Source organism: Humulus lupulus, chromosome 8 (assembly GCF_963169125.1).
Source record: "Humulus lupulus chromosome 8, drHumLupu1.1, whole genome shotgun sequence".
In the NCBI taxonomy this organism is placed as follows: Eukaryota; Viridiplantae; Streptophyta; class Magnoliopsida; order Rosales; family Cannabaceae; genus Humulus; species Humulus lupulus.
Window position 1 is genome coordinate 85,179,879 of NC_084800.1, and position 23,619 is coordinate 85,203,497.

The 23,619-nt window shown below is 45.3% G+C and overlaps 2 protein-coding genes across 2 annotated transcripts; one reads left to right on the forward strand and one right to left on the reverse strand.

Annotated features, from left to right (window-relative positions):
• Positions 1-1,705: 1,705 nt before the first annotated feature.
• On the reverse strand, positions 1,706-3,487 carry LOC133795738 (uncharacterized). The gene has a single exon (XM_062233194.1). The coding sequence runs from the start codon at positions 3,485-3,487 to the stop codon at positions 1,706-1,708; it is 1,782 nt and encodes a 593-aa protein (XP_062089178.1).
• Positions 3,488-5,793: 2,306 nt separating this feature from the next.
• On the forward strand, positions 5,794-8,163 carry LOC133798005 (probable pectinesterase/pectinesterase inhibitor 59). Its single transcript, XM_062236167.1, has 2 exons — positions 5,794-6,780; positions 7,116-8,163. The coding sequence occupies exons 1-2, from the start codon at positions 5,862-5,864 to the stop codon at positions 7,808-7,810; spliced, it is 1,614 nt and encodes a 537-aa protein (XP_062092151.1). The 5' UTR covers positions 5,794-5,861; the 3' UTR covers positions 7,811-8,163.
• Positions 8,164-23,619: the final 15,456 nt, after the last annotated feature.

Consider the following 23,619-nt stretch of genomic DNA (forward strand, 5'->3'; position numbering starts at 1 on the left):
TCATGGGTTGCTCTAAACGAATGGCTTCTTCGATTTTGAGGCCCGAGGGAGCTTCTAATACGACGCCAATACCAGCCCCTTGGGAATTGGATGCTCCGTCAGTGTGTATCGTCCACAACCATTGATCTTCTGATTCTAGTAATTCTGGCAGGGCGTCAGGAGTGAACGACTAAATTTCAACCAGGAAGTCAGCGAGTACCTGCCCTTTTTTAGCTTTTCGCGGCAGAAATTGAATATCGTATGTCCCAAGCTCAATGGCCCATTTAGATAATCTTCCAGAAAATTCGGGCTTACTCAGTACCTGCTTTAATGGATAGTCCGTATATACGATGATTGTGTGGCTTTCGAAGTAGTGTCGTAACTTCTTCTTGGCCGTGAGGAGTGCGAGTGCCAATTTTTCCATCATACTGTATCGGGTTTCAGCATCTAACAACATCTTGCTGCAGTAGAACACTGGCCTCTGACGATTGGCTTCTTCTCGAAAAAGAACGGAACTTACAGCGAATTGTGAGACAGACAAATATAAGAATAAATCTTCATTAGCAATAGGAGAGCTCAATATAGGTGGAGAGCTCAAATAAGTTTTCAACTCGTCCAATGCTTTTTGCTGTTCTGGTCCCCAGGTAGTGTTGGTAGACTTCTTTATGCACTGCAAGAAGGGTTGGCAGCGGTCTGACATTCATGATATGAATCGACTTAATGCTACTATTTTGCCGGTTAGAGCCTGTATGTCTCGGATGGTTCGGGGTTCCTTAATTTCTGAGAGGGACGCAATCTGAGTTGGGTTCGCCTTGATGCCCCTCTGACTGACGATGTATCCCAAGAACTGTCCGGAGGATACCCCAAAGACACATTTTGTGGGGTTTAACTTCATTTTATAAGCATCAAGGATGTCGAAACATTCCGTCAAGTCGTCTATATGTGAAGAGCTTTGTTTGGACTTGATGACCATATCGTCAATATAAACCTCCATATTTCTCCCGAGTAATGAGGAAAATAGCTTGTGCATCAACCTCTGATATGTCGCGCCTGCATTCTTTAGACCGAAGGGCATAACTTTGTAGCAGTATAAACCATCTTCTGTTACGAATGCTGTATGAATCCTATCCTCTGATTTCATGGGGATCTGATTGTAGCCAGAGTAGGCGTCGAGGAAGCTCATCCTTTCATATCCTTTCGTGGCGTCTATCATCTGATCGATCTTTGGTAGAGGGTAGCTATCTTTGGGACAGGCTTTGTTTAGATTTGTGTAGTCTATGCATACTCTCTTTTTCCCATTCTTCTTTGGGACCACGACGGGGTTGGCAAGCCAACTGGGGTATAAACATTCTTCGATTGCCCCCGTGCTCAGGAGCCGTTGGACTTCCTCTTGTATGACTTGATTGACCTCTGGAGCGAATCTCCTCTGCTTCTGCTTGACGGGTGGGAAGTAGTTGGAGATATTCAAGCTGTGGCTCATAACAGAAGGGTCTATTCCGGGTATGTCGTGGGGCGTCCAGGCAAAAGTTCTCATTCTGGTTTGGAGAAATCGTACGAGGGTCTGCCTCTCATCTTGTGAGAGCTTGGTACTTACCAGGACCGTTTTTGAAGGGTCAGCATCATCCAGAACCACTTGTTCTAAGGTATCTAGTGTAACTTGGGGTTTTTCTTGATCTTCTGCTAGATTGATTCCTTTTAGGCATGCTGGTAGGTACTGCTGTAATTGCTATTTGTCAGGAGAGTCCTCATGGGAGGTGGAGGCAGAGCTACTTATTTCTTTTAAGGTAAGGAAGCACTTTTTGGCCTGCTTCTGGCAGCCTTTGATATCGACGGTGTATCGGCCATTGAGCGATTGGCACCGCATCACCTGATGCAGAGTGGAGACTACCCCCCGCATCCGATGGATCCAACCTCTCCCCATGATGGTGTTGTAGCTCGTGGCGGAGTCTATAATAAGGAAGTCTACTGGCAATGTGCGTTCTGCAGCTACCACAGTTAACCGAACGACGCCCTTTGGATAGACTCTCTGGCTATTGAAACCCAAAACGGGCATGGTGGAGGGTCGGATCTGACTCTCCTCCAGTCCCATTTTCTGGAAGGCTTCCCAGAAGAGGATGTCGACCCCACTGCCCCCATCGATCAGAACTCTGCCCAGCTGGCAGTGGTCAACTTGTAAGGAAATGACGAGTGGATCGTCATGAGGCAGGTGGACGTCCTTCAGGTCTTCGTTAGTGAAGGTGATAGCAGAGGCTGTGTAGCTTCTTTCTTCTGAAGTGACGAGATTGACCACGTGGCCTAACGATTTGTACCGCTTCACTCGTTCTTCCATCCTCTTATGGATTTTAGTTGCATGGTCTTGATTATCGGTGGGTTCTACGATTCCGTGGATCATAGGGATGTGTTTAAGAGGCTCCAGGGTGCTGTCAGAGGCTGTGTGTACGGGGTCTGACGCCTGTGGAGTGGGGGTAGAAGCTGTGTTCTGCCGCGAGGCGCCTGGTCTGTCTGTCTCCTTGATGTATTGGGTAAGCCGCCCACTCCTCATGAGGGCTTGGATCTGATTGTTCAGATTGTGGCATTCAGCGATCGTATGACCGTGATCTTTGTGGAAGAGACAGTATCTGCTTTTATCCCTTCTGTCAGATGGAGTGTTAATTTTGTAGGGCTCTCGCCAGATAGGCCTATCTTTATTCTCTTCATAAATTACTTCTTGCGGGACGGTGTACTCGAAGGATGGGTACCGCGATGGCTGGCGATCTTGTCTAGGCCTTTTGCCTTCCTTCGTATGATCTGTTTGGTTCCGCTTCCTCTTGTCATCCCTGGCAAGTGGTGGAGGATTATTCGCTGGGGGAGCAGAGATGAGTGCAGTCTTCTTCTGTGCGCGCTCTTGAAATTCTAATACCCTGAAGACGCCCTCGGCTCGGGTCTGCACGTCTGCCATGTCATATGGTGGTGTCATAGTGAGATTCTCGTGCAAGAGTGACCCCACCTGCAAGCTTTTGACGAAGAGATTTGCTGCGGTGAGTGGGTCGACGTCGTGGATTTGATGCGCGATGTCAATGAAACGCTGTAAGTATGCCTTTGGATGTTCATTCTCCCCTTGTTCAATTCGATAGAGATCGGCCATTGTTCTGGGAGCCTCTCGGTTCGCGCTGTACTGCTGTAACAAGGAACGTCGGAGATCACTAAAGCTGTTGAGTGATCCGGCCTTTAATTGTCGGAACCATAATAGAGCCGGCCCGGAGAAAGTCGTGGAAAAGACTTTGCATTGTATGGCTTCGTTATTAGCTTCTAACGCCATCTTCTGTTGAAATTGAAATAGGTGGTTTAATGGGTCCCCCTTTCCGTTGAATGCAGGCAGGGAAGGGATGATGAAGTCCCGAGGTTTTGGCTCATTCAGAATCCATTTCGAGAAAGGCGATTTTTCAGTGGTTCTTGATACAAGATCCAAATGTTCGGTGGCGTAGGCGGATCGCCCATCTGAGAACTTCTGCATCATTTCCCTCATCATGTCTTGTTTCCAACTGTCCAAGAAACAGATCGAGGGAACGCAACCTTCAGAGGGAGAATCGTGTGCGACTTGAGGTATGGTGCGTTGAGGCCGGACGTCGGTTGTTGGCTGAGCGGATCCAGTGGGTTCTGCTTCGGCCTGCCCATGCGCGCCAGAGGTTGGGGCTTGTCACCCGTCGGTCCCAGAGGATGGGGGGATGGCTTGGGATTGCCCGTTACCTGGGTTCATGTTGTGAGGTGGGGAATTGACACGGTCGACTAGAACGTCAGATCTGTCAGAATCAAGATTCTCGTGGGCTTGGGTGTTGCGAGTTGTGTCAGCGGACCTGCGGAGCTCGGCAATCTCTGCTTCGAGCCTGGCTTGGGCTTCGGTTAATGTCTTGATTGCCTCGTCGGACCGCTGCTGGCTTGCTTCCAGTAGACGACACATTCTTTCGATCTGGTCGCTCATGTCCGCCGGAGGGACGTTTTGTGCAACTGGGCCCGAAACTCCGTTGCCTTTGGGTGGCATGACTTCTGAGTTTGCAGCGGATCTTGATTTCTTGGTTCGACGACGTGGCTAAGGCCGAAACGTTTATCGTTCCCACAGACGGCGCCAATTGTTGGAGCAACAATTTGTCTTTCTATTTATGGAGGTAAAGACCCGACAATGTTTGGCAACTTGCTTCTTCTCCGGTGATGAAATCTGCCTTTGACTCGTCGGGATTTCCTGCAAGAAAGACACTCCGATGCTTAAGTCAGTTCAAAGTTCGATCCCCTTTTTTCTTCTCAAAATCTCATATTTATAAGATGAAATATACAAAACAGTTAGTTGGTTCAAGTGGACCCTGAAAATGAGGAAGGAGAATAACTAAATTTCCCTCCAAAAATATCAGCTTTTAAGATGTCTCGCTCAGAGGTCAGAGGCGCGGATTGCCTCTGACCTACAGCTTCTGCCTTTGGAACACCTCTTTGTCTAAACGCTCCGTTTTGAATATTTGACAAATGAGGCAAGTGTTTTCGGGCCGAACATTTTGGGCCCAACATATATATATATATATTTTTGTAATAATTGTAAAAAAATCTAATTGTCACGATAAGTCAATTACCTCGTTAAATTATGGCTCTAATTAAACGTCAATTTTTTTCCCTCTTTTTTCTTTGGATGACATGCTCCGAACTCCAAAGCTTCAGTTGACTTTTTTCCCAATTACGTATACAACAAATCCATTAAAAAAAATAGTAACTATTTATTATTTTCTTAGTCAAAAATAAATTAAAAGAAATAATTATTATGTACCAAGTCCCATAATGATTTGATGAAAGAATTATGAACCCGTAAATAATCAAAATACGCAAAAGTTATATCTATATGGTAAATATAACATGAGCCGTAAAAGAGAACGGTTTGCTTAGTTTGCAAACTACAAAGCACGTGACGTAACCTGACTTGAAGGGCTGTTTGGACATTGAGTAACAGATGTAACACACTCATGGCTACGTACCACTTCTTATTTCTTTAAGGATATACTGTACATTACTTTCAACTTACAAGAAGATCCATTTTACTCAACCAAATTAGATCGTATCAACTATATTGTACCTCACATGCGTACGGAAATTGAAATTACCAGTACTTTTGTTAAACTAATCTGTTTAATATATATACTAATTAAGATTCGACTATTTAAGGCATACATTTAGTATAGATATCGTGATTCAAGATGGGATATATGTAAAGTCACCACTATATAATATTTTATCATTAATTTAGTTGTATTTCGTTTACTTGTAAGAGTGGTTGAAAAACTTGAATAGTATCTGAAGTGTTAAGCAATTGGTACTTGACAAAGTCAAGCTATCTAAATTGACATCACATTCATATTCGTGGGATATGGTTTTCCTTCCCCGCAAACACCGACCCATATTTGACCCATAACTTTTAGCATGTCAATTAACAAATCTAATCACTTTTACACTACCCTTAATATAAGAAGGATTAATTTGAACCTATATAATTTGCACTAACTATATTTTCGAAATATAGTAATATGGTGCATTTGAATCCCTAAATCATCGCACTCTATAATATTATGGACTAAATATTTACGCAAAGAGAATTTCATTTGATGCTTGGTAAACGATATTAAGTGCTGATCAAGCTAACATGGGCCCAATGTCTAGTTAGGCAACCTTATATTATACAGTATATTGACTTGCATTCATATATAACAAGTCAAATAAATTTTAAAAGAAGGCCAGCCTATCAACCTTCTCTGTTCATTATTTCCTTACACAAGGGAAGCTGGTCTCTTAGATATATGAGTCATATATGACCCTTATAGAGCAAACCCAATTAGCCATTCTGTTACCAAGGTCACAAGCAAAACAAAAATATGACCTTGAGAAATGTTATTTTGGTTGTTGTAATATGCTTAGTACTAATTTTTTCTTTGATTTTTCCAACCGTTTTATCAATTAGAAGCCAACAAAGCAGCAGCCTAACTCAGTGGTGCGACGAAACCCCGCACCCGGGACCATGCAAGTTCTACATGTCTCACGGCCACCACCGTTTCGGGCAGCCGAAACAGCCCTCCGATTTTCGAAAGATACTCGTTCAAGTTGCCATTGAGAGAGCCTTAGAAGCCAGACGACATGCGTTTCAATTGGGTCCTAACTGCGAGAGCAAACCACAAAAGTCTGCATGGGCTGATTGTTTAAAGCTCTACGACGATACTGTATTCCAACTCAACCGAACCCTCCAAGGACTCGACACCAAAAAGAGATCTTGTACGGACTTCGATGCCCAAACTTGGCTAAGCACAGCTCTCACAAATATTGACACTTGTCTAGCCGGGTCGTTGGAGCTGAACGTTACCGATTTCATAATGCCCATAGCGTCAAACTACAACGTTTCGGAGTCTATAAGCAACGGCTTAGCCATAAACGCTGGGCTTGTGGACAAGAAAGAATCCGAAGTCAGTACTGATGAGGATTTTCCTAGTTGGGTTTCGGAGACCGAAAGACGGCGGTTGTTGAAGGCCTCGCCGTCGTCAATAAAAGTGAACCTCGTGGTGGCCAAAGACGGTTCGGGACATTTCCGGTCAGTTCAGGCTGCTATAAACGCTGCAGCCAGGAGGAGAATCCATAATAGATTTGTTATTCGCGTCAAAAAAGGTATATATAGGGAGAATATTGAGGTTGGGATTAATAATGACAATATTATGCTAATGGGCGATGGCTTGAGAAAGACGATTATCACCAGTAGCCGTAGCGTAAAGGCTGGCTACACCACCTATAGCTCTGCCACTGCAGGTACTCGATTGATTCCACATTCTTCATCATTTAAAAATTAAGATAAAAAAGAGTTTTGTCTTCATTAGTGTTTGAATAATATTGTCAAATAATGTCAATACTTAATAATTAGCATAAAGACACCACTAAAATCATTCCTAATAGTGCAAAATACCCCATTTTGTTTGGTAAGTCCCTCATGTCAAGTTTGGTACTATAACAACAGTTAATGTACCAAACAAAGTTAAGTATTTTCACATGAGTTGAAACTATGAAAAACTATAGTACGTAGTGTACCAAAATTAGTATCTTTTGTTGCTGTATAACTAATTTCCCCAAAATATTTTTGACTTTAGGCATTGATGGTCTTCGTTTCATTGCTCGTGGGATCACATTCCAAAACACTGCTGGCCCACAAAAGGGCCAAGCAGTGGCACTGAGGTCAGCCTCTGATCTCTCAGTCTTCTATCGATGTGCCTTCCAAGGCTACCAAGACACTCTCATGGTCCACTCTCAAAGACAGTTCTATAAAGAATGTTACATCTATGGCACCATAGACTTCATTTTCGGAAACGCAGCTGTGGTCTTCCAAAATTGCATCATCTACGTTCGAAGACCCTTAAAGGGCCAAGTCAACGTAATCACGGCCCAAGGACGTAACGACCCATATCAAAGCACAGCAATCTCAATCCATAATTCTCAAGTACGGGCTGCGCCTGATCTGTTGCCCGTGGTTGGGGGCTTTAAGACTTTCCTGGGCCGACCGTGGAAGCAGTACTCTAGAACCATTTTTCTCAAGTGTTTTTTGGACAATTTGGTGAGCCCAGCGGGCTGGTTGGAGTGGAATAGAACGCCCTTTGCTCTGAAGACGTTGTATTATGGAGAATATAAGAATTTTGGGCCAGCTTCATCTACAAGACGCAGAGTCCGGTGGCCTGGTTTTCACGTCATTACTAGTGCAAAAGTGGCGTCACAGTTTACCCCCGGAAGCCTTATCTCCGGCAAGTCATGGTTACCGTCCACCGGCGTGCCATTCAAGCTCGGCCTCTGAATCTGATCATGACGTATGAGGATATAATATTGTTCAATTTATATGTGATTTAATTAATATTTATTTGGTGAATTGAATTTTGTGTGTACTAGTATGTACATACTTTTAACACATTTTTTAGAGAGGATTTTATGAAGTGATTTAATCAATATTTATAAATATTGTTGATCAATGATCATTGACAGCAAAATATTATACCTTATTACGCATTTATATAACAATCAATTTATGAAAATTACGGCATTGTTTTGGTATCATCTGCCAAAAGCCAAACTTCTTGATTATTCCATTTGTTATAATTTTACTTTTATTTCTAGGGAAAAAAAGGTGTATTTTTCTTTTAAATTATTGGATATAGTCAATTTTGAACGAAAGCTTCAAATTATAAAGCATATTTTAATGTGTTTATTTTTTTTTCGTTTGAATAAAATTTGTAATTTATTATTAAAAATAGATCAAATAAAATACAAATTCATTAAAACATAAATAGAAAATATAATAGTTTTGCAACCAAAAAAAAAAAAACATATTCCTAATTCATTTCTCAAAAAAAAAAAGTACGATAAAATACATTCTTAAAATGATTGGTCAATATATTTAAGACAAAGATATTGTATAGTTAACTGTGTGGTCAATAATCAACTAAAATAAGATATAATATACGAGATTTATGTACACAATTTTTTTTTATCAAATACGTAACTATGTTACAAAACATCATTGGTATACATTAATACATTGTATTGTACATTTAATACAATTAATATACCACGTAGTTACCTCAACACAATATCCTCCACTTATATATTTACACATGTATAGTGTTGCAAAAAAGACTTATACTATGATGGTATGTGGATCATAATATAAAGGACAAGTAGCCCATTTGTTCAATAGTAAAGTAGGTAAATGGCCCAACAGTTACCCATTAATTAAGAAAGAAAATTTTCCATTGGAAAAATTACCCACAATTGTAAATTCTATAAAAATTAAAAAAGTATATAATTTTACAAAAATTATAAAAAAAATACGTATAGTAGTTTTGTAAATGTTATTTACAAAATTATAACATATTGTTACAACTTTGTAAATTTTGGTTACAAAAAAAATTATATTGTTACAAATTGATAAATTTTATTTACAAAATAAAAAATGTATTTATAATTATGTTTCTCCGTATTTTTTGTAATTTTTTAAAAACTTAGTTTGTTTAGGTTTTTTTTTTTTTTTTTTTTTTTTTTTTTTTGAATCATAGGCATTTTTGTGAAGTCCCTTTTTTTATATGGATTTTTTTTAAATAGGTCAATTTTTTTTTTCTATTTTAGAGTACTAATTTTTTGTTTTCAAAATTATATCTTCATTTTTTTTCTTTCAATTTTACGGTTTGTTATTCAAATAATTGATATTTCTAGAAAACAGACGATATTTTTACCAATTTTTTCAAGGAACATTTTATGTTTTAGATATATGTATTCTTATATATGTTTAAGGGAATATGATTTTATATATGTATTCTTATAAATAATAATAATAATAATAATAATAATAATAATAATAATAATAATAATAAAAACATGGAATAGTATAATAAAAATTGATATTGACTAGAGCGTATTCATTCCCTTAGTATACTAAATTAAAGACTATGCATGCAAAATTTCATATTTTGAAGGAAGTAACTAAAGCAAATATTCAACCAACTACTAAGATAGGTGCTCTTGGAAATCCCATCTTCTAATTGAATAACTTTTGTTTAAGCAATGTGAAGAAATCATGAAACATCGCTACTCGACAACACACATCACTTTTTGGAATTGAGCCGGCAACAATTTTGCTGGCGCAATTCCGGAAAGCACCGGCAAAGATTTGTGTACTTTTTACAGCATAATTTTTGCCGACGCATAAAGCATTATTGTATTGACTAATGTGAATTTTTCCGAATCGAGTTTTGACAGTGCTACTTTTCCCAGCGCAATTGCATAAGCAAAAGTCATTTAAACACGCCGATAAAAGTTATAAATGCGGCGGAAAAAGATAAAATTGTGCTGGTAAAAGTATTACATAATAGAAATACACAATTTTTAAAAAATTTGGAAGTGATTAAAGTTTTATGTAGTATCATTCATAAATTAATGCGTATTTAACATCTAATCAATGGTACAATGTCGTTAGATTGTTCTAAGATTAACAAGAATACTAATCAACTATTTGAGTTGTGATCATTGTCGATTATGTTTATCTAACCATACGATTATTGTTTTTTTAATTATTTGTTATCATAGGTCTAATAAACGGTTTGATTACACACAAAGTTTATGAATATCTACAATCTTGCTCTCAGTGAGCATTATTAATGTTACGCATTTGTAATGCTATTATGATTTATATATATGTACGTTTCAATGTTGATATATAAAACTGTATTAACAGTTTGTTAGAACGTTAAATAATTCTTCATTTTTTGACCAATAAAGGATTAGTCGATCATAGCGCTGTTGTTTATAATAATTAATAAGAATTAATAATGATCATATTGATTGTGTAAGTAGATAAACTCTTGTGATTTATAATTATTGTTGTATGTTGTTATCCCCGTTTCTCCCCAATGTTACAGATCTGCATTCTGGGTCCATGGGCCACCCTAAAGGAACTCAAGGCCCAGATCAGGCCCGATAGACGAATACGAAATGAAATTTGGCTGCCCAAATATCGGTAAAGCCCAAACGACATCCCGGAATAGAAGCCAAGACCATCACGGCGGCATGTTGCATATTCCCGGACCCTTCCTCCGGTGTCTCCTGGGATGCAATAAGACATCGTCGCTCCCAAGTACAAAATTAGACCGAGACGGCGATGGATGAACCCGGATCTTGGTAAACGAACCAGGACCCTGGTAAATGAAGAGGGACATTAGTAAACGGACCCGGACCAGGTGACCAGGTTGAGCGTGATAAGTTGTCCCCTATACTGACATCACCTCGAGAAATGTGGAGTTGTGTCCCCATAACTAACTTGCAGAAGAGGTTACATAGGGAATGTACGTTGTCGGTTCAGAACTGTACTGCCACTACTCTGACAGATCATGTCCCCCGGATCTCCCTTGAAGCCCACGCGACCCAGACTGAAGCAACATTCTGTCGTTAGTCTTATAGTGTGGTTACGCTTAGGCTGGCCCAATGGCCCCTGATTAATGCATTTTATATATTAAAATCATTTGTATTAAGCCTCCATCAGGGGGCAAATAATGTTTATACCCTTATTGGGCCTGGATTAGTCTGGCCCAAACCCAGTGCACTCAACTGCCTATAAATATGAATAGTGGTGCGCTGGGAATGGGACCCAATTTTTCTCTGGTAAGCATACACTCTGCTCAAATTCAAAGAAACTTCATTACTTAAGCTCCTAAAAGCTCTAATACAATGGACTCGTGGACTAAGGCTCTTTAACACCCCAACCACGTAAAATCCCCTGTGTGATAATCTATACTCTTTACTTTCTAAGCTCTCTTATCTTTTATAATTCTAGTTTCCAAAAAACTCAGTAAACATTTTGGTGCTTTCATTGAGAGATTGAGGAAAGCTTTTTGAAAAAAGACATCGGATATCTATAACAATGGCTAATATAAGGCACACCACTTTCGACCCTACTAACCAAGAACAAGGCAATGGAGAGCCACTGCCCAATCAACCTCTTCCTCATAATCAACCTGAGGATGCAGCTTATCAGATGCCCTAGCCCAACAAGTCACAGAACTATGAAGATGGGGCAGATTATGAGGAAGATTACTATGAGGAAGAGGAGGGAAATGAAGAGGAATACCATGATCATGAAGCTGAGGATCCGGCGATCCCAGAAGAAGTAGACCCCAACTAGGAGGACCTAGAGGTGACAAAACTAAGGCAACAAGTCTTGGACCAAGAGGCCAGGATAGCTAAACAAAAAAAAAGTCATTCGATGGATGCAAGAATCCCTCCTGGCCCTGCAAGCTTTCATTACCGCCCAAGGGTTGGCGGCCAGTCCTCTAGTTGTTCCACCTCCAGGAACAAGACCGTCTGCCCCGCAGACTAGGACTAACGTGCCCGAAAATGCGAGGCCGATCCCTCCTCCGGGACAAGATCCCAAACACGGCCCACCTAACCCAGTTCAAGAGAATGGGAAGGCCAAAGCGGCCGACCCCGAGGGAAAAGAAAACCCCTGGAGAAAAACTCCTCCCGTTCAGAAAACAGGGGCCAACCCCCGCCCACTCCCTAGGAGAGAGCAGGTGCATCCCGTCCCAGGATGGGATCATCCGATCAATCCGCAAGGGACGCGCCCGTAGGGTACCCGGCCCCGAGCTGTCCCTAGGCAGACTGAACGGGAACAACTTTTCCACCCAAGCGCCTCCGTGAATAAAAATCATCAAGGACACCAACATGCCGACGAGCCAAACACCCTTAGCTCAGAGGATGACACGTCCCGGGTAGACCTGCGCGATGGGATGAACGCTCGAAAGGAGAGGGCCTGCAAGGAAAAGATCTGCCCCCGAGGGGGTGTTCTGAGAAACAATCTCAACGATAGGAGGAACGAGAGGGTTCCCCTAGATGATAGTACGGACAGACAGTTCATGGAACAACTGGCCATCTTAAAAAAGGTCACGGATCGCCTGGTTCGTAAGCAGGAGGAAGGAGGTTCCGATTTCAAAGAAGAGGAAAAGGAACCTTGCGCCAAACACATCCTGGATGTGGTGCTCCCCAAAGGGTTCAAGATGCCGAATTTTCCCGCCTATACCGGGAACACCGATCCCAGAGACCATCTATCGCGCTACAATCGGTTAATGACCGTAGCCCATGTCTGCGACAACGACAAGTGCCTCTGCTTTTCAATTACTTTAGATGGACCTGCGGAGGAATGATGGAAGAGGCTTAAGCCGGGATTCATTCCGTCCTAGTCCGGACTACAGTCGGCGTTCCGCAAACAGTTTGTTGCCGCCATGAGGATGGATATGCAAATCAGCGCCCTCGCTAACATCAAACAACTCCCCACGGAGACTCTGAGGGCCTATATCCAGTGCTTCATGGAGGAAGCCTCCAAAACCAAGGTGGACGATGGACAGCGCTTGGTGGCCCTACCGTCTGGGATTCGCTCCGGGTCCCCCCTCTGAGATGACATGCAGCGCAGTAAGGCGGCCACCCTCGAAGAATTCATAAGGAGGACACAAGGCTTTATCAACTGGGAGGAAGCCCGAATCCAGACATTCAGATGGCAGACAGCTCCCCATCCAAGTGCCCAAACCTTTCCGGGGTACGGAAGACAATATCCGGTCCCTTAGTATCTAGCACCTCCGATAGCGCCAGGATCGACGGGTGCTCCCGGAATGACTTTAGCAACCCCGACATTCTACGGACCTGTGTCCTCCAAGTATGCCCCGGCCCAGTCCACCCCATTGTCCGGGTATAGGATGGCACCAGTCAGATACAGCGCTGCTCCCGGCGGGGCCCAGCTGTCCTAGATGGGGGGGACTGAGGCAAGTGTAAGCCCCTCCCAGGGAAAGAGATCGGGGAAAGGACAAAACCGGTCTGAGCCCTCGAAGAAAGGCAAGAGAGGCTACGAGCCCTAGCATTCAGAGTACACCAATTTAGTGGATACTGGGGAAAATATATACCTGGCCATGGAGAGGACGATTCATTACCGGAAACCCGCCCCTATGTTCAAAGGGGGAAAGAATTCTAGGGACACTAGCAAGAGGTGCGCATACCTTAAGGAAGTGAGCCACACGACTAAAGAGTTTCGGCAGCTGAAGGAAAAAATCGAGAATTTGATCAAGCTCGGACATCTCCACCAGTGGGTTAGGATGCCCGTGGGTGTTCCAGGAGTGCCAGCAGTTCTTGGACAATCCACGATCCCGGGTGCACCTGGAGCTTACCAGCCTCCTCAGGGAGGTTACGCGATGGGCCTGGGAGCACAAGTCCCTCAGGGGGCTCCAGCTGTGCAGGTGCCCTATCCTTCTGAAACCGCGCCCCCGCGAGTAGATGGTCATGTAGCCACCATCTCGGGCGGGCAACATCTAGGGGGACCATCTCAGAATGATCAAAAGCGCTATCTCAGTGAGCTTGACCATGACTAAGAGGTATGCGCCTTGGTCCAAGCACCGACCCAATGCCAGAATTGATGAACCTCCCCATCACCTTCACGGAAGACGACAGAAGCTCCACTTCCCGCATCATGATCCTCTAATCATTGATGCCCAAATAGCTAACAAGATGGTGTCCCGAGTATTGGTGGACGATAGAAGCTCCGTCAACATTTTTTTCATGCCAGACTTCGTCGTGATTGGCTTGACGGAGGCAAATCTGGCCTCATGCCCAACCTAGATCTACGGGTTCAATGGAGATTCGATACTCCTAATGGGAAAGATCCAGCTACCCGTAATGCTGGGGAACTAGATCCAAGGCTCATTCAAATTTTGTACATTCATAGTGGTGGACTGCCCCACTGCGTATAACATCATCTTCGGTCGGCCCGTACTATTTGATTTCAGTGCTATCACTTCCATCCGCCACCTTTGCATGAAGTTTCCCTGGGACAACGGAGGGGTAGGAACAGTCTGGGGAGACCAGAAGAGCGCCCGAAAGTGTTACCACCTATCTGCCCGACCTATTTATATGGTCCGCGAAGAACCTCTTGAGGAAAATGTCGATCCAGTCCCTCCTCCTCCCCCAGCAAGACAGAGGGTCCGGGAAGAAGACGAACTGGATCCGCGAGTAGGGGCGGACCGTGCACTAGAGCCCATGGAAGAGATTGAAGAGGTGTGCATCAGCGACTCTGACCCGACCAAGGTGATCCAAGTCGGGAAGAACTTGAATGCGGAGGTCCGGGCCGCCATCGTCACCCGGGTGAAAGAGAACCAGGATGCCCTGGCCTGATCTCATTCGGATATGATAGGAATCGACCGTAATATCATCAGCCATGCCTTGAATATCGACAAGGGCGCGACCCCGGTCCTGCAAAAACGGAGACCTCTAGGGGCGGAAATAACAGAGGCCCTCAAACTAGAAGTTTAAAAGTTATACTCGATCAACTTCATCCGAGAAGTTTTATATCCTGTATGGCTAGCCAATCTGGTGTTGGTGCCTAAGCCGGACGGGACTTGGAGAACTTGCATCGATTTCACGGACCTTAACAAAGCTTGCCCTAAAGATTGTTGCCCACTACCCCAGATCGACCAGATGGTGGATGCAATATCCGGCTGCGAAATCTTGAGCTTCATGGATGCCTACTCAGGCTACAACCAGAGCTCTATGCATGTAGCGGACCAGGAACATACTAGCGTCCAAACCGACAAGGGGGTGTACTGCTACATTGTCATGCCTTTCAGACTTAAAAATGTCAGAGCCACGTATCAGTAGCTCGTCAACAGAATGTTCCAAGCCCATCTAGGAAGGAACATGGAGGTCTATATCGACGACATGCTAGTCAAGTCCAAGACCTCTGGAGGACACTCTGATGATCTGGCCGAAGCCTTCGCAATCATTCAAAAGTATGGGATGAAGTTGAACCCCAAAAAGTGCACCTTTGGCATGGCGTCTGGGAAGTTCTTGGGCTTCATAGTAAGCTACTGGGGAATAGAGGCCAACCCAGACAAAATCAGAACATTGATTGACATGCCCTCGCCACGGAAGCACAAAGATGTTCAGAGCCTGACAGGGCGAATAGCTTCCTTGAGCCGTTTTGTCTCAAAGGCGACGGACAAGTGCATCCCGTTCTTCAACGTCCTTCGAGGAAGCCAAAGGTTCGAATGGTCGGTCGAATGTGAAGAGGCCTTCCAAAGATTAAAAGAGCATCTGACCTAATCACCAATATTAGCAAAGCCAGTGGATGGAGAGCCGTCGTACCTCTATTTGGTCGTGACCGAACACGCCATCAGTACCGCGCTAGTACGGGAAGAAGGGAAGGCCAAGCTCTCGATCTATTACGTAAGCAAAAGGTTATTAGGTGCGGAATCATGATACCCACTGATCAAACAATTGACGTTTTGCCTACTAATCCCATCCCGGAAGCTTAGGCCTTACTTTCAAGCACATGCCATAAGAGTACTGACCAACCATCCCTTACGACAAGTGTTGCAAAAACCAGAATCATCGGGAAGGCTCTTGAGTCAGTTTGACATTGTGTATATCCCCAGAATATCAATCAAGGGGCAGGGCGTGGCTGACTTCATCGTGGAATGCACCGGAATCACTGAAGAGGATGATCCCATCAATCCCACGGTACCTTTGTGGAAGGATTTTGTAGACGAAGCCTCGAACAAAAATGGAGTAGGAGCCAGAATCATCCTAGTGTCACCACAAGGACACCAGTTACAAAGCGCCCTGCGATTCCAGTTCAAGGCATCGAGCAACGAGGCCGAGCACGAGGCCATGTTGGCCGGATTGCGCTTAGCCTCGAAAGTAGGGGCCGCAAGCCTAGAGATCTATAGCGACTCCCAATTGGTTGTCAGAAAAATCTCGGGAGAATACCAAACAAAAGGGGAAAATATGGTAGCTTATGTGACACGGATGCAAGAGATACTTCAATCTTTCAAGAAACACTCCATCCGCCAAATCCCCAAGGAACAAAACATGTTTGCTGACATGTTGGAAAAACTAGCCACGGTTGCGGAGACAAAACTCTTTGGGCTGGTCCCAATCAACCATCTCCCTGCACCAAGTATTCAAGCCCCCACGATCAACGCTATAGACTACTCCATGTCCTGGATGAGACCCATCATCCAATACCTAACAATCGGGGAGCTGCCCATGGACAGGGCAGCAACCAGGAAGCTTCAGTACCAGGCCCCCAGATACATCATGATGGAAGGAAAACTCTACCGCAGAGGGCTATCCATGCCATACCTCCTATGCGTATTCAGGATCGAAATGAGTGCAATCATGCATGAGGTGCACAAAGGTTTCTACGGAGATCATACAGCCGAACTCAGCTTGTCCAAGAAAATCCTGTGGCAAGGATATTTTTGGCCATCCATGAAGAAATATTGTGTTGATTATGCCTGCAAGTGTGAACAATGCCAAAGGTGCATGAAGATCCAGCGAGCCCCTCCAACGGAAATAACTCTAATGAAGAGTCCCTAGCCCTTTGCGATGTGGGGCATCAACCTAGTAGGGTCGCTCTCGACCAGAGAGGGTGGTGTGAAATATGCTATCGTGGTCATCGACTACTACACCAAGTGGGTTGAATCGGAACCCATGAACACCATCACCTTAAAAAAGGCCATGGACTTTGTCATCAACTTCGCTGACTTCTGTGAAAGGCACGACAATGGGAAGCAATTTGACAACGTCCACTTCACTGACTTCTGTGAAAGGCACGACATCATCAAAAGCTTCTCTGTGGTTGCCAAACCTCAAGAAAAAGGGCAAATAGAGGCCGTGAACAAGATCTTGAAGGGAACGTTGAGGAAAAAGCTTAAAGCCTGCAAAAGCAAGTGGCCGGAGGAGCTGCCACATGTACTATGGGAATACCGGACCACCGAAAGGACGTCTATTGGACACACTCCTTACTCCATGGTATACAGATGCGAAGCAGTCATCCCAGTGGAAACAGCTGTCCCATCCCACAGGAGGGACATGTATGATCTCGCTCAGAACCACACCTTACTCCAGGAATCTTTAGACCTTATCGAAGAGATTCGAGAAGAATCCCAGATTCAATTGAAGATGTACCACGACAAGATTTCTCAGCATTTTAACCCGAAAGTTAAGAGTCGAAGGTTTGAAACCGACGATCTAGTCCTGAGAAGAGTCTTCCCTGCAACCCAAGATCCGGGAGTGAAGGTTCTGGGCCCAAACTGGGAAGGACCATATGAAATCCAACATGAAGTGTGTCAGGGAACATATCGCTTAAGGCAACTTGATGGAACCGAAGTCCCAAGGGCTTGGAACACGGAACATCTCTGTAAGTACTATCAATAGTTCGGAGGGCATGTTCCAGCTTTTAATTTTCCTTGTAAACAATGTATGCCCCAGGGCGGTTTCTTGAATAATAAAAATGATGTGTACAAAACATCATAAAGAAATACTGTAAAACAATGAAAGTTAGCGTCTGTCTTCATAAACAAGTGACCCAAGACTAATCTTCGCTCATTTGGGGGGGGGGGGGGGGGGGTACATCCATTCATACGAATGAGTCGGAGAACAAAAACAAAACAGGATGCAAAACGCTCTTAGTTTGGACCGTACAAACGGGTGACAGTAGAAACCCAACTCCTAATGAAAGGACGCAAGGCTAAAGCCTAGTCCCAACCCGGACTAACATGGTCTTGGGGGTACAAACCCGAAATGACGCAAGGCTAACGCCTAGTTCCAACCCGGATTGACATGGTCCGGGGGGTACAAACCCAAAAGGACGCAAGGCTAACGCCTAGTCCCAACCCGGACTGACATGGTCTGGGGGGTACAAACCCAAAACGTCCAACCCGGACATACGTGGTCCGCAAGGCTTAAGCCTAGTCCCTACTCGAACATTCATAGTCCAGGAATATAAAGAACGTAAAAATCGATGGATCGAACATAGTCCCGAATAACCAGATACCTATCCATGTCTTCGCCAATAACGGCCCGAAATCGTTAGAATGTGAGTCCTAGGTATGAGCAGGTCCAAAATAAGTTGATCAACTGATCCCTGATGGCCCAGGCCGTTGGAACCTGAACAATTTAATCAGGACAAACAAACTTGGTAGCAATCGTTAACTCTCTAATGGCCTAGGCCATTGGAGCCCATATTAGGAAATCGAGACGAACACGTTCCACAGGTGTTACAATCATTTTTTAATTTTCCCATATGGTTCCAGCCATTGGAACCAGGACCGAATACTCGACTTTCATGCAAGGTGGTAAAACCTTTACGAATTGAACGGGAAAGCTTGTGCCAAAGGAAAATTAGATATATAAATTTTCATGGGCGCACCCGCGTCCATTAAAGTATTACAAAAATAAAAGGAAAGAGAGAAAGGACAACATAAAGCAGAAGACCCGAGCTTAGGCCTCTCCATGCCCTGATGCCTCCGGGTTGGTCCCGTCAGTCTCCCCCTCATCCAAGGGTTCTGCGTTAGCTTTCTCCTTGGCCTCAAACTCGGCTCTATTCGCGGCGGGATTGGGGTAAAGCAGGAGGTTCTTGTTCTTGTCCTGGAGCCAGGCCATGTAGATGGCCTCGTCGAAGGTGGCCTCCAGTAAGGCGTCTGCTTGCTCGACGGGTCTCCCCATGCATTTTCACCTCCAGCTGAAGCAAATCATCCAATGTCTGGAACCGAATCTCGAGAGCGGTGATCTTCTCCCGATCCTGGCGAGACTGGGCTTTGGCTGCCTCCAGGAGAGCCTTAGACAATGCCTCAGAGCCCCGAACTCGAAGAAGCTCCGCCTCCAGACTAGCCACCAGTTTTTTATACTCGGCTTCTCTCCGGGACGAAGTCTCTTCAATCTGGAATCAGGCCTGAGCAACCTCTTCGCGGTCCGCTTTGGCTTAGGCCACCTCCTTGGCCAGGGCTTGTTTAGCAGCTTCCCGCTGGTTCACAGTCGCCTCAAGCTCCAGCTGGCCCGTCTCCAATTTCATCGCCATCTCGGCCACCAAGTTGACATTCCGATGGGCCAGAAAAGCGTCCTGGAATAAATCGAAGTTAAAAAAAGAATATACAGAATTAAAAATACGAAAAGGAAAAGGAGACACAAGCGGATAACTTACAGTGGTGGCCTGGTGACGAATAGCTTGGGAGATAAACAGAGCGTCCTGGTTGGCTAGGGTGGTGTACTGTTTCAGCTGGAGGTTGGACATAGTAGTCCCAACCTGCTCCAACAGGTTCGCGACAAATGGGGCTGTGTCCTGCCCCAATTTGGGGCAAAACCCAGTCTCGGCCATGAGCCGATCCACGATCGGCTGGGAAACACTGAAGGCAGCTAGACGCTCAGAGAACTTAACCTTGAGACGGATCGTCAAGGCCCGGTAAACTTCCTCCCTCTTTCCCCAGCCGTCTTCCCATGTCCGGGACACCATCTTCGACCGCTCCTCCCGCAAGATCATCTCCCTCTCTTCGGGTAGGGCCGGATTGATGGGAAGCATGGGTGCCTCCGGAAGTTCCCGGGTGGCGAGCTAACTCTCCCTAGAAGAATTCTCTGCCAAGGAAAGATCTTTAGTCTTGGCCCTTTTCCCCCCGTTCGTGGACTCACCCTTAGCTAAGTCCGCAGCTCTCTTCTCAGATCCTCGACTTGCCGGAGGTTCCTGCTTCAGGTCGATTACCGGAGGATGAGTAGGGTGAGGTGGGACAGTTTCGGCATGACCTGTCATAGTAGGGACTGCAGCTAAGGCCTCCCCGACCATATTCGGCTCTGAAACCGAACCCCCAAGAATCGCGTCCAACACCTTGTGCTTGGGCACGCCTTTGGCAGCCTTCTTGGTCGAGGCCCTGGCCTTGGCAGCCCGGGCCTCAAGGGCCTGCTTCATCTTGGCCACCGAGTTAGACATATTGGATTCTTCTAAAATGGATAAACAGGAAGAAAGTTAGCAAAGAATACGAGTCAGGATAAGATAAGAAGTGACAGTAAAAACTAAGCTGAAAGTCCTCCGGGACGAACCCTTACCTAGAACTCGGGCTCGATTCAATTCTCCTAAAGCAAAGGAATGAATTCGGTCTCCCATGTCATCCGGGTCCAGGTTGTTGCCATATTGAAGGAACTCGAACAAGTACATGAGAGTCTCTGGGTCTACAGTGATGGGGGATGAAGGTCTCATTTATCTATCGGCCCCGAACAAGGGGCCTCGACAAACTAGTCTATCCCTAACTAAGTCCCCAAAATGGGGAGCATAAGTCAAAAGCAAAGGAAAATTACCTTGCCATGATACACTAGCCCCGGGAGCCCCCGTGTTCGGTTGAGCCTCGTCAAAGAGAGTTTCTAGCTCCTCAGAGGTGGCACTCTCCATTTGTTGAGCTTGTTCCCTCTTCCTTTTTGCCGCATTCGCTCGGGCCACGTCTTCCACAGCCTTGATATGTTCGAGGGCCAGTTCCTCCCTCAAAGCTGGATATTTCTCGCATTGTATCCCTCAGAGGCTAAGGGCCACAATCGTCTGGTTGGCTGCCAACATCCCGACTACTCGCAGGTTGGCGGTGTTAATGTAGCCGCCTACGTCCAATTCCTCTGCGCTCAGCGTGGAATAGAACTTCCTCCGGTCAAGGATCGAGTGGGTAAGGGGGGTCTGGGCATAGGGTCCTGTCATCCAGGGTGGTGAGTTGAAAGCGGGTAATAAAAAAAATGGAAAAACAAATAAAACTAGGAAAGGGGCGACTACTTACCCACTCGCTGGAAGTCCAACATCAACGTGGGGTTCTTATCCACGAGGAATCAGGATGTCATGAACCAATAGTGTCTGAAAACTAGGGGATGTTTCCAGGAATTGGTGGGGGTAGCATAATTTCCATGAGGTTTCATAATGTAGAAGCCATCCCGGGTCTTGTCATTGGCGTTAAGCTGCGACTCCAGCTTATAAAAGTACAACACCTCAACTGGGGTCAGCTCCGGGATTTCCTTCGCCACGCAGAAAATGCGCCATCCCGCGAGGAGTCGGTAAGCTTGAGGCAAGAGCTGGAATGGCGCAATCCCCACGAAGGAATTACGCGAAGTATTCATGAAGAGGGAGAGTGGGTCCCACGCTGATGTGGCCCATGCTCCAAGCCCCAAATTCGCCCACGCCAGTGTGGGCCTTTTCCTCCTTTCTGGCTAGGCGGTTGTAAAATAGTCCGGGAGTCAACTCCACACCCAAATGCTTCTCCAGGGTGTCCAGCATCCGGTAGTTACGGAACAAGTTATTCTCCCCGTCCATCTCCCACATGTTGCCACTTGGGGTTGTGTGTCCTAACAGGGCGAAAGGGGCCGCTTGGACGTATTCTTTTGGATGGAGGGTGACGCCGTGACTCATGGCTGATGACCTGGGAGCAAAAGGGAACAAAACAAACAATCAAGCAGTTAGCATCAAAACCCAAAAAGGTTGGTTAAGGTACGGGGGCTCTCCTACGAACTGCTTGGAAGAGTCCCTTCCGGATCAGATCTGGGATCACCAAAGATTCGCAAAACCCTGATCGGGAACAAATAAGAAGGGTTTTTTTTCTAAAGCTTTCCCAAGCTGGCCTATCACCGCTTGTTCAGGGACAACCCGGGCCTGAGGGGATCCGGGACAACCCAGACAATTTTTTCTCCTATTCTAATGCACCCAGAGCCACCCTAAACGGAGGCCCAGGCTCTAGCAACCCTATAGTTATAAAAGTAATACAACGATATGATAAACACGAGAAAATATAAGTAAAAAGTTTGGAAAGCTTACTGGAAAGAGCTGGTCGTGAAGAATGACATGTTTCCGGCGACAGTGACAGCAAAATCACGGTCTTGAATAAGTGAAGGCGGCACAGAAGTTCATCCACTGGGCGAACCGAGGTCGCCCTCTCAGGCAAGGGTGCAGAGATCAGACATGTCGGGAATAAACGATGGCAAAGGCAAAGTAACTGACGGTGAATTTTGTCGGCAAGCTCGGACATAAAAGGTCCCCTGTGTGATTTCGTTCGAAGTGTGTAAAGCTTTTGAATGAAAATCTAGGGGTATTTATAAGAACTGAAAAGTTATTTTTGATCTAACGGTTCAGCACGATCCCACCCATCAGAAAGTCCTAGATCGCGCAAGGGCATTAATTAGCCTACTCGAGTATCGGGTCATGGTTACCCAAAGGTGCGATCCGCGTCACCTCAATCCAACGACCCACGGGAAGAGTATCTCAAGGGTCATCCCATACAACGATCCTATTTAACGCAGGGATATTAAAAAGGTCGTTCGTGCGAATGGGATGCTTCGAAATTTGTGCTGATGTATGACTACCAACACGGTAACCAATAGAATGTTTCCTGACCCGTCATACTCAAGTGCCTTCGATTCACCAATTGCAAGGGGACACATATGCACGTCATGATGAAGCTGAAGGATCAGGAGGCATCTAAACGACCCTGAAGTAGATGAACCAGGGCTCTGGTTAACAATCCCGGATCCTAGTAAGCGGACCGGGCTTCTGGGATTCGATCAGGGACGCTAATACAGACACTCACTATACGAGCTTTCGGCAGGTAATTCCCCACGACAGCGGACCCATCACCTTGGAAATGAACCGGGATGTATAGAATTGATCCGGGAAGGCAGCAAGCCTCCACCGCGCAAGCATAGATGAAGGCTTGGGGGGTAATTGTTATCCCCGTTTCTCCCCAACATTACGAATCCGCGTTCTGGGTCATTGGGCCAGCCTAAAGGGACTCAAGGCCCAGATCAGGCCCGATATATGAATATGGAATGAGCTTTGGCATCCCAAAATAGAAGTCAGGACCATCACGGTGGCATGTTGCATATTCCCGGACCCTTCCTCCGGTGTCTCCTGGGACGCAATGAAGACATCATAGCTCCCAAGTCCAAAATTAGACCGGGACGGCGATGGATGAACCCGGGTCCTGGTAAACGAACCAGGGTACCAGGACCCTGGTAAATGAAGAGGGATGTTAGTAAATGAACCCGGACCAGGTGACCCAATTGAGCATGATAAGTTGTCCCCGATACTGACATCTCCCCGAGAAATGTGGAGTTGTGTCCCCATAACTAACCTACAGAAGAGATTACATAGGGAATGTACGCCGTCAATTTAGAACTGTACTGCCACTACGCTGACAGATCCTGTCCCCCGAATCTCCCTCGAAGCCCACGCGACCCAGACTGAAGCAACATTCTGTCGTTAGTTTTATAGTGTGGTTACACTTAGGC